This window comes from Salmo salar, chromosome 23 (assembly GCF_965601325.2).
Source record: "Salmo salar chromosome 23, fSalSal1, whole genome shotgun sequence".
Classification (NCBI taxonomy): domain Eukaryota; kingdom Metazoa; phylum Chordata; class Actinopteri; order Salmoniformes; family Salmonidae; genus Salmo; species Salmo salar.
Window position 1 is genome coordinate 24,688,168 of NC_138313.1, and position 11,802 is coordinate 24,699,969.

Sequence of the window (11,802 nt, forward strand, 5' to 3'; positions counted from 1 at the left end):
GCTCCGTTTTGTTCGTGCGTTCAAGTCACTATCCGAAGGGTGACGCGCCGGCACGTTTCGTGACAAAAAAATTCTAAATATTCCATTTCCGTACTTCGAAGCATGTCAAACGCTGTTTAAAATACATTTTTATGCGATTTTTCTCGTAAAATAGCGATAATATTCCAACCGCGCGACGTTGTATTCGTTCAAACACTGAAAGAAAAAAATGGAGTCGTCTCATGCACGCGTGCGCCAGTGTCATTGTCCTCAGAAGGACCACTCATAAAAACCCCTGCTGTTTTTCGCCCAGAGACTGGAGAGCTCTCATTACACTTTCTGGCGCCTTCCTAGAGCCAATGGAAGCCTTAGAAAATGTCACGTTACAGCAGAGATGCTGTATTTTTGATAGAGATGCCCTAGAAGTAGAACAAATTGTCAGACAGGGCACTTCCTGTATAGAATCTTCTCAGGTTTTGGCCTGCCATATGAGTTCTGTTATACTCACAGACACCATTCAAACAGTTTTAGAAACGTTAGTGTTTTCTATCCAAATCTACTAATTATATGCATATTCTAGTTTCTGGGCAGGAGTAGTAACCAGATTAAATCGGGTACGTTTTTTATCCGGCCGTGAAAATACTGCCCCCTATCCAAAACAGGTTAATGTTCTGTATTACGTCATGTTTTGTGTTTACCCCAGGAAGAGTAGCAGCTGCTTTAGCAACAGCTAGTGGGGGTCCTAAAAAAATACCAAAAAGGGTCAATTGCTGTCTGCGGGGTTTAAAAAAATAAATAATACTTTTTAAGACTGTAATGTTCACCATCTCTATCCCACTTCACACTCTTTCTACCCCCTCTCTCTCTCTTCGCTGTCTCTGTCTCTCGCTCTCTCTGTGTGTGTGTCTCTCTCGCTGTCTGTCTCTCCCTCCCTACCTCTGCAGCAGCTTCTCCACATTGTGCATCAGAAGGCTACTCAGGGCGTGGTGGACGCCACCCTCAAGTTCACACTGAGCGCGCTCTGGAACCTCACTGACGAATCACCAACCACCTGCCGCCATTTTATAGAGAACCAGGGACTGGACCTGTTCATCAAAGTACTGGAGGTAGTACACACACACACACACCCTCGTGATGCGCGAGTTGACTCATAACCCACAGTCCCTGCAGTTATATCCGCGGAAGTATTAAGGGTCATTAAATATTGTGTGGAAGAAGGGTGGCTGGGTGGGTTGAATAAAGAGAAAACAACAATACCTTAAAGAATCCATAAATGTATCATTCTTGTGCAATTTACATCTATAGGCTATAGCCTAAAATAATGAAAGAAAAACTTATTTGGCATTGGTGCGTAAGCCTAAACTTGAGGGCCTAACTGTACGTGCACCAAATAGCTTACGCGCCAATAGCCAAATGCTTTTGGGAACGGGCAGAAAAGGTTCATTACCATCGATCCACAGGGGCAAAGAGGACAATGTCGGAGTTTAATTCATTAAGAGAAAAGCTGCGAAATGTAGAGTCGAAAATAAAGAGGACCAGAAAAGTAATATTTGGTAAAAGAGGATGATAGCAGTGCCGGTTATGTGTGATTGTGAGGCACTATACAAATTCAACAGTCACAAGATGTGGACTTCAAATAGGCCTATGGCACGTCAAGGTAACTGTAGCCTACTGTTCAGATGGGCTAAATGGAAACTGAAATCTGGACACTGACTGTAGGTCTATATCTCATATAGCCTTATTATTAACTCCTGCAGAATTAAGCATTTCTTTCAGTACAATTATATACTAAATGGAGGCAACATTTTTACTTGGGAACAGGAGTGGAGAAATATGATTTACTTTCTTTCAGCATAGAGAATGCGCATGCGCAGTTAGATATACCTGTAGAGGTGCTATCTTCATCAGCGTCAAAAAGCTGATTTTAGTATTTCAACCACTAAAATATGCATCCAAGCCGAACTGAGAAGTAATCAGAAACATGTTGGGTCGTTTTCACAGCTTTCTATTTCCTTACTACCGGTCAAACTGATGTCATTTGGCGGCAGGTAGCCTAGTGGTTAGCGCGTTGGACTAGTAACGGAAACGTTGTCAGCTCGGGGATTCGATCTTGCAAGGTAAAAAAATCTGTCGTTCTGCCTCTGAACAAGGCAGTTAAACCACTGTTCCTAGGCCGTGATTGTAAATACGAATTTGTTCTTAACTGACTTGCCTAGTTAAAAAAATAATTACAAAAATTAAATTAAAAAAAATTGCACAGAGAATCGTTCCTGTTTTTTTATTATTGAATTTTCTCCCGTCCCTACAAATGTCAGAAATTATAAGCAGAAACACATCTAAATCCAGCCCCAAAAATCCTTCACCCCCGTCAAAAAATAGTTCTGTCATCTCTGATTGTAGCAGCGCATTTTCTATATTGGCGGGATTGTCACTTTATCACACATTGAGTCAGTGTCGACCTGTCATTCAGCGCAGGTGAGGCTTTTGAGCACCACATTTTTTGCAAAAAAGAAACATGGTCTCTTTTTTGCTTTTTTGAGTAAGGCAACTCCAAAATGCAGGTGTTTCAGCCTAGCTCAGTGCTTTCTGTAGTGGTGGGTCAGCCAGTGGAAAATATGGAGCGTAGGGGTTGGTAATGTTCTCTAGTTGCGCCGTGATTGGCTCAGTGTTCTGTCACTCATGGGGACACTACGTCACCACAAAACCTACAGGGAGAGCTCGAAATTCAAGCCCTTTGGATGCTGCCATAGATTTACATTAGAAGTACCCATCCAACAAGGCTCAAGGTCATTGCCCACAAATAAAATGACGTCAAATCACGTTATATCTACCGTAAGTTTGATTGGACCAATCATGTCAACATTATGCTTTCAAAATATTATCTAGCAGTCATCATCATGAATCAAGTCGACAATCTACTTGCAAATCCTTTTTAATCTTTGTCATATGATGATCAATTATAGATAAAATGTATTGGACATAAACATCACACAACAAGTTGGAAATCGCAAATTCAACAATGAGTGGTTTGGAAGGAATCAGTGGCTAACTGCAAGCATTGCAAAGCAATCACTAGCCTGCTATTCAGTTCAGTGGGTGTGTGTGGTCCCAAGTCTGGGTTTCAGGGTCTCTGTTCCAAGCTTTAAAATGATAAACATTCAACGTTGACCATGCTGTCAATCCAGCATGATTTCTGCCGCGCTCAATACAACTGTTAACTCGGAACTGGGAAATCTAACTTCAGTGAGTTCAAGACAACTGCGAACTCGGGGGAAAAAACTAGCTCCGACTGGGAAAATATGTTTTGAACGGTCATCCAACTCGGAATAGTAAGTCAAGAACTCGGGCCTCTTTCTAGCGCTACGACCTGAAGATCACTGAAGTCATCATAATTCGACCTTGTTTTTTTCCAGAGTTCCCAGTTGTCTTGAAAGCACCATAAATCCAGAGAATGTCAGACTTTGATGACAAAGTTTGATGACAAAATTTGCCCACGAAGGACCGCTGCGCCACCTTCCTGTTCAAGTGAGCACAGCACAACAAGGTGACAAATGTCTTGTATGCTGCTGCATAAATTATGTAATATGCCAGGGAGATATGTATACTGTAGCTAAGGAAGTAATACTAAGTGTATGTTGTGTAGTAAGATGTTAGTAGCCCATGTGCCTCACCCTAATAATTTGCTCTATTTTCCCCTCTTAATTTTTCCTACTGTTCTGACTTGGTGGTGCACATGTAGCCTATAACCTGTTTTTAGAGAAATGTAATCATTGAATATTGTAAGAGCTTTCATTGTTTGCTTATATGCCCCTTTTATTTATCCTACGGTTCTGACTTGGTATACAGGGAGAATACTGTAAGAACAGCCCAAGTTCTGAATTCTGTTGCTCTACATTTCAAAAGTTCTGAAGAAGTAGTTATATTGACTATGTCCGTCCTAGCTCGCTTATTAATGTGTTAATTGTAATTACGGGTTGCCTCTTATCTGCTTGTCGCCCCTTATGCCATAGTTTGTACATCTCAATTGTCAGTAGAACCACATTTGTTTTAAGCAAGTCAGCCATATCAGCTATGTTTTTTTTATTTTTATAAATGAGGCTGAATTAACTGTTTCGCTGCCAGACAAGGCTCCGCTGATAGCCAGGTGTAGCAGTGGTAAGGTGTTGGGACAGCTTTAGGCCCTAACAGCTTGTGGGCACAGTTTGTCACCGTTATAGTGCAATTAATGTATAGCTTAGTGTTGTGTAGTGGCTTTGCTGGCATGCATCCCTACAATTCCCCCCCCCCCCGCTTTACATGTTAAATTTGCCACTGCATTGAGTATACAAATCATTAAGGACACCTTCCTAATATTTATTTTATTTTTATTTTACCTTTATTTAACCAGGTAGGCCAGTTGAGAACAAGTTCTCATTTACAACTGCGACCTGGCCAAGATAAAGCAAAGCAGTGCGACAAAACAACACAGAGTTACACAAACAAACGTACAGTCAATAACACAATAGAAAAATACTGGGGTGCAAAAGAGCAAGAGGATAAGTAACAATATGGGGATGTGGTAGTTGGGTGTGCTATTTACAGATAGGCTGTGTGCAGGTACACTGATTGGTAAGCTGCTCTGACAGCTGATGCTTAAAGTTAGAGAGGGAGATATAAGAATCCAGCTTCAGTGATTTTTGCAATTCGTTCCAGTCATTGGCAGCAGAAAACTGGAAGGAAAGGCAGAAATATACCTGCTGGAGCGCGTGCTACGGGTGGGTGTTGCTATGGTGAGATGGTGAAGCTGAGATAAGGCGGGGCTTTACCTAGCATAGACTTATAGATGACCTGGAGCCAGTGGGTTTGGCGACGAATATGTAGTGAGGGCCAGCCAACGAGAGCATACAGGTCGCAGTGGTGGGTAGTATATGGGGCTTTGGTGACAAAACGGATGGCACTGTGATAGACTATATCTAGTTTGCTGAGTAGAGTGTTGGAGGCTATTTTGTAAATGACATCGCCGAAGTCAAGGATCGGTAGGATAGTCAGTTTTACGAGAGAATGTTTGGCAGCATGAGTGAAGGAGGCTTTGTTGCGAAATAGGAAGCAGATTCTAGATTTAATTTGGGATTGGAGATGCTTAATGTGAGTCTGGAAGGAGAGTTTACAGTCTGACCAGACTCCTAGGTATTTGTAGTTCTCCACATATTCTAAGTCAGAACCGTCCAGAGTAGTGATGCTAGTTGGGCGGGAGGGTGCGGGCAGCAATCGGTTGAAGAGCATGCACTTAGTTTTACTAGCATTTAAAAGCAGTTGGAGGCCTCAGAAGGACTTTTGTATGGCATTGAAGCTCGTTTGGAGGTTTGTTAGCACAGTGTCCAAGAGGGGCCCGATGTATATAGAATGGTGTCGTCTGCGTAGGGGTGTATCAGAGAATCACCAGCAGCAAGAGCGACATCATTGATATATACAGAGAAAAGAGTCGGCCTGAGAATTGAACCCTGTGGCACCCCCATAGAGACTGCCAGAGGTCCGGACAACAGGCCCTCCGATTTGACACACTGAACTCTTTCTGAGAAGTAGTTGGTGAACCAGGCGAGGCAGTCATTTGAGAAGCCAAGGCTATTGAGTCTGCTGATAATAATGCGGTGATTGACAGTCAAAAGCCTTGGCCAGTTCAATGAAGATGACTGCACAGTACTGTCTTGATTTGCACCCCCCCCCCCCCCCCCCCCCCCCCCCTTCCCTCAAACAGACTCAATTTGTCGGGGCATGGGCTCTACAAGATGTCGAAAGGGTTCCACAGGAATGCTGGCCCATGTTGACTCCAATGCTTCCCACAGTTGTGTCAAGTTGGCTGGATGTCCTTTGGGTGGTGGACCATTCTTGATACACATGGGAAACTGTTGAGTGTGAAAAACCTAGCGTTGCCGTTCTTGACACTCAAACCGGTGCTCCTGGCACCTACTACCATATCCCATTCAAAGGCACTTAAATCTTTTGTCTTGCCCATTCACCCTCTGAATGGCACACATACACAATTAGTTTACCTGTTCCTTCCCTTTCATCGACACTGATTGAAGTGGATTTTACAAGTGACATCAATAAGGAATCATACCTTTTACCTGGATTCACCTGGTCAGTCTATGTCATGGAACGAGCAGGTGTCCTTAATGTTTTGTACGCTCAGTGTATGGTCGGGCGATTGCGGATGGGTGCAAGTGAACTAACACACACACACACGCACAGACCCTAGAGCTGTTTATCAAAGTACTAGTTACGCTCTCTGTCACCCTAAAGTGCAAGCTGACTCACTCATGCCTCTGTCTTTCTTTTCCTCGTTCTTTCTCTCTGCAGTCATTCCCCTCTGAGTCTTCCATCCAACAGAAGGTGTTGGGGCTGCTGGTGAGTCATAGTGAACCCTGAATGAATCCGTGTATTTATTCTAGTGGGCATCCAACCCTGGTAGCCCTAGGTGGACATCCAACCCTGGTAGCCCTAGGTGGACATCCAACCCTGGTAGCCCTAGGTGGACATCCAACCCTGGTAGGCCTAGGTGGACATCCAACCCTGGTAGCCCTAGGTGGACATCCAACCCTGGTAGCCCTAGGTGGACATCCAACCCTGGTAGCCCTAGGTGGACATCCAACCCTGGTAGGCCTAGGTGGCCAGAGTGCATAGGGGGTCTTAGTGAATTCAGCTGAAGCTATACTGACAATACCGTTGTTTTAGTGTTTGAATCATCCTGTTTGAAGTGGTGTAGAACAGTGGAGGAGCTGACTTTGTGGCTCTGTCTCTCCTTAGAATAACATAGCGGAGGTTGGGGAGCTGCATGTGGAGCTGATGGTTCAGGGCTTCCTGGATCACATCTGCTCCCTGCTCCACAGCCCTGAGGTGGAGGTGTCCTACTTCGCTGCTGGGATACTGGCCCACCTCACCTCCAGAGGAGAGGCTGCTTGGACACTCAGTATCACACTGAGGTCTGACCTGCTAGAACAACTGGTACGTGGGGGGAGGGTGTCTGTGTGCGTGTTCACGTATGTATGTTGTCAAAGTGAGTTGTAATGTTATCCCACCACCTTCATGTGTTCATAAATGTGGCTCATGTTCTGTGTGTGTCTCTCTCTCTCTCCTCCAGCACTCTACCATCCTGAAGTGGCCGACACCAGCGTGTGAGATGGTGGCCTATAGGTGAGACCCCAGAACACACCTTTACAACCCCATACACTCGCAAAAGGAGAGGAAGACACTGTAAAGTATTGAGATGCAGCCTGGGTTAATGATCTCCTCTCTCCTCCACCTCTCATCCCTCTTTCCCATCCTCTGTAGGTCCTTTAACCCTTTCTTCCCCCTGTTGGAATGTTTCCACACCCCAGGAGTTCAGCTGTGGGCAGCCTGGGCCATGCAGCATGTCTGCAGCAAGAACGGTGAGACGCATACACATCCCCCTATCTGCCTGTCTCCAGTTTAGAACGGTGAGACACACACATACCACTATCTTAAAGTTTATATAATTGATCTCAGTGTAATCTCTCTGAACTCCCGCAGCCCCTCGGTACTGCAGTATGCTGCTGGAGGAGGGAGGTCTGCATCAGTTGGAGAAGGTCCAGACACACCCCGACACCCACGCAGACGTCATGCGATTGGCCGAGAGCATTCTGGAGAGCCTGCAGCGCCACCAAGCTCGCACCAGGCAGACCACACAGACACACACACACACCCGCTGCCCGCTACAACCCCACACACACAAAGGTGAGACACACACAATTATTTGAAGTGTGTAATTTCAGAACATGTTAAAAGTCATGTTAAAAATGTTCTGTTTTCCTCCTCCAGAGGGTGACAAGCCCTGATCAGAACCTATCCCACTGCTACCTTCAGGACAAGAGGCCATTGAAATTGTGTGTGTGCGTGTGTGTGAGTGAGTGCGTTCATTAGACAGGGGTAAGGACAGACACCTTGTCACCCCCCATCCTGTCTGAAGGTGGTGCTATAAAGTGAATGAGAGGACAGAAACTATGCATTTCTTTGCACACACACCTTGCTATGTTTTCTTGAGTTTGGTAAGCAAAAGTAGTATTATGTGGCTACTTATGCGTGCTACTGATAAGCAAATTAATATTCTGTAAAAAAAATGCTAAGAAAATAGAGTTGTTGGTTAAAAACACTAAGGTCGATATCTATGCCCCCGCGTAAATCTAATTAACATAATAAAATAATCACCATAAAAATATGTTAATTTAAAATAGAGAAGTTTTTTTGCATTGGATGCATCTCAATCCACCTACAGTACCAGTCAAAAGTTTGGACACACCTACTCATTCAAGGGTTTTTATTTATGAAGACGTCAAAACTATGAACTAACACATATGGAATCATCTAGTAACCAAAAAGTGTTAAACAAATCAAAATATATTTTATATTTGATATTCTTGCCTTGATGACAGCTTTGCGCACACTTGGCATTCTCTCAACCAGCTTCACCTGGAATGCTTTTCCAACAGTCTTGAAGGAGTTCCCACATATGCTGAGCACTTGTTGGCTGCTTTTCCTTCACTCTGTAGTCCAACTTATCCCAAGCCATCTCAATTGGGTTGAGGTCAGGTGATTGTGGAGACCAGGTTATCTGATGCAGCACTCCATCACTCTCCTTATTGGTCTAATAGCCCTTACACAGCCTGGAGGTGTATTGGGTCATTGTCCTGTTGAACAAATTATAGTCTCACAAAGTGCGAACTAGATGGGATGGCGTATCGCTGCAGAATGCTGTGTTAGCCATGCTGGTTAAGTGTGCCTTGAATTCTAAATAAATCAGTGTCCCCTGCAAAGCACCATCACACCTCATCCTCCATGCTTCACGGTGGGAACCACACATCCAGAGATCATCCATTCACCTACTCTGCCTCTCACAAAGATGCAGTGGTTGGAACCCAAAATCTCAAATTTGGACTCATCTGGCCAAATGACAGATTTCCACCGGTCTAATGTCCATTGCGTGTGTTTCTTGACCCAAGCAAGTCTCAACTTCTTATTGGTGTCCTTTAGTAGTGGTTTCTTTACAGCAATTTGACCATGAAGGCCTGATTCACGCAGTCGCCTCTGAACAATTGATGTTGAGATGTCTGTTACTTGAACTCTGTGAAGCATTTATTCGGGCTGCAATTTCTGAGGCTGGTAACTAATGAACTTATCCTCTGCAGCAGAGTTAACTCTGGGTCTTCCTTTCATGTGGCGGTCCCCATGAGAGACAGATTCATCATAGCGCTTGATGTTTTTTGCGACTCCACTTGAAGAAACTTTCAAAGTTCTTGAAATTTTCCGGATGGACTGACCTTCATGTCTTAAAGTAATGATGGGCGCTTTGCTTATTTGATCTGTTCTTGCCATAATATGGACTTGGTCTTTTATCAAATAGGGCTATCTTCTGTATACCACCCCTACCTTGTCACAACACAACTGATTGGCTCAAACGCATTAAGAAGGAAAGGAATTCCACAAATTAACTTAACAAAGGCACACCACCTATTATTTGAAATGCATTCCAGGTGACTACCTCACTAAGCTGGTTGAGAGAATGCCAAGAGTGTGCAAAGCTGTCATCAAGGCAAAGGGTGGCTACTTTGAAGAATCTCAAATATATAAAATATATTGATTTGTTTAACACAATTTTTTGGTTACTACATGATTCCATCTGTGTTATTTCATTGTTTTGATGTCTTCACTATTACTCTACAATGTAGAAAATAAAGAAAAATCCTTGAATGAGCAGGTGTGTCCAATCTTTTGACTGGTACTGTATGTAACACTAACGCATTTGCGGTGAAAGGTGACTGAGTGAGAGCAGTGTTTGTCAGACCTTGAGACATCCCAAAAATCGATCTTCTCACAAATTCGTCTGTAGCTTCCGAACGGTTTGGCCTACAAGACTATTATGACACCTCTATGGAAAGATGAGACTGTCACGAACACGAGGGTGTTCTCTGTTTTGCGCTACGACCCCTGCAAGCGTCTTGGGACTCGTCAGAAGTCGGTACAGCCGATTTGCCAACTTCTGTCTGTAGCGTCCGAACAGTTTGGGCTACGCATTAATATGACCCATCTGTGTAAAGGTGAGACTCTCACAAACACATTTGCACAAGGATGCCCCCAGCATCACAAGACTCGTCTGAAGGCCCCTTGGTACCAGTTGAAAAAAATTATGGAAATATATATGGAGTCTGTTTGGTGACAATAAGGGGTTAAATACTTGGTGAGGGTTGAGAGTCTAGCTTCTCTTATTGGCTGATTAGCTAATATATGATATATGTGCATGACAATGTGATTTCCCAGCATGCTTGAGTTTGTCTGAATTATTATGTTTTGATTTTTCCAGAAGCTTAGGTCTATTATTTGGACACCAGTGAGTTTGTAGCAGGACATTGACGTGGAGGTCCATAGTGCTCACTTCTTTTCAGTCTGGTAGTTAATTGATTCATGTAAATGTATGAATTATTTGATGGATCAATTGAAAAGCCACAATCCACCACACACCTGTGGTCCCAGGTCTGAATAAGTCCCTGATTAGAGGGTTAGGGGATGAAAATCAGCAGTACTGTGGACCTCCAGAATTTGAGTTCTGAATTATGTTAATAGAAATTATGTTGGGAAAGTAAATATGGTTTCCCCTGTGGACACAAATGGCAAATATATTGGTCAATATTTAGAATACGACTTTGTACAGTATGAAGGCAATTTTTTTCTTGAGAGTTCTGTATATTTCTGTATGTTGGTAGTGGTTCTGTGTGTGGATCAGTGTATAGGTGAGTGTGTCTTTGTACTAGTGTCAGTACATTCAGGAGCATGTATGAGGCTGAGTGTGAGGATTCTATTTTGTACATGCTGTATATACCTGGATTGGGGAGATTAAACTACAATTATTATAACGAAATGTTTAAAGTATTGCACGGAAACAATAATACGTCTTTTGGTTTATTTCCAAATGAGGTACTTAATGGAACAAAGGAGTCAACTGAGGGGGGAATTCTGCAGCAGAGAGTTGCTCAATCCCAAATGGACCCATAGCCCCTACCATTTTAGGCACTTCATTTAGATGTAAAATAATTGAATAGGTGTAAGCAAAATGTCAGTTTCCCCACCTTGCTCTCTGAATTTTCACCATATTACTCAACCCCACACAGTCCTTTCATATGTACAGGAGGCTTCAGTCAATTTGGAATTGTATCTTGATTGCACTCTCCCATCAGGGCCTTGTTCAGTAGGTGGAATGTTCTGAATCAGAAATACACTGTAACTGACATGCCTCTGACTTGAAGAGTAACGGAATCATGTCAGCTCTATTCATGGCAATTCTATCTGCAACGTTCTGAGCGTGATCCTGGTTGTGATAATGCTATAGGCTACTGCTCCCGTCTTCATTCTCTGTGCAACTGAGGTTGATGTTACATTACATGGCTGCTGGCAAATCTCAACATGCTCAATTTCAATCAGCCTACACGTTGTATGTGCTTGCAACTGCTGCATGGGTCTTACTGTCCCTTCTCTATGGCATCAAGGGCAATGTACAGAACTGATTTGTGAACTAAAGTCAGTATCCTAATATACATTATATTGACAGAATATGGAATGTGAGTTTGCATCCTCACTGTGATTGACACTGTGGGAAAGTTTAGTCTTGTCTGTACATTCCCCTAATGTGACAGTCGGTTTCTTCTTTCAGTATGGGTATTTAATGAAACTGGGGGCAGAGTGGATCTGAGGGTCATGTTTTCATGTTTCTGAAATAAAGAACGTACACCCCCCCCCCATCAGTTGTAAACGAGTACTGTATCTGCTAAAATATTACAA

The 11,802-nt window shown here is 43.4% G+C and overlaps 1 protein-coding gene across 2 annotated transcripts in view; it reads left to right on the plus strand.

The window, feature by feature from the left end:
• The window catches only part of LOC106584282 (protein zyg-11 homolog), a 29,455-nt gene extending 17,693 nt beyond the window's left edge, over positions 1-11,762 (plus strand). The window contains exons 12-18 of one of the 2 annotated variants that reach the window (XM_014169349.3): positions 924-1,085; positions 6,316-6,363; positions 6,763-6,960; positions 7,097-7,149; positions 7,288-7,385; positions 7,507-7,710; positions 7,795-11,762. In XM_014169349.3, the coding sequence (XP_014024824.1) occupies positions 924-1,085; positions 6,316-6,363; positions 6,763-6,960; positions 7,097-7,149; positions 7,288-7,385; positions 7,507-7,710; positions 7,795-7,811 (780 nt within the window). In that variant the 3' untranslated portion in view covers positions 7,812-11,762. The remainder of the gene's footprint in view (positions 1-923; positions 1,086-6,315; positions 6,364-6,762; positions 6,961-7,096; positions 7,150-7,287; positions 7,386-7,506; positions 7,711-7,794) is intronic. The other variant, XM_014169350.3, reaches the window with a different exon arrangement.
• The last annotated feature ends 40 nt before the right edge of the window (positions 11,763-11,802 follow it).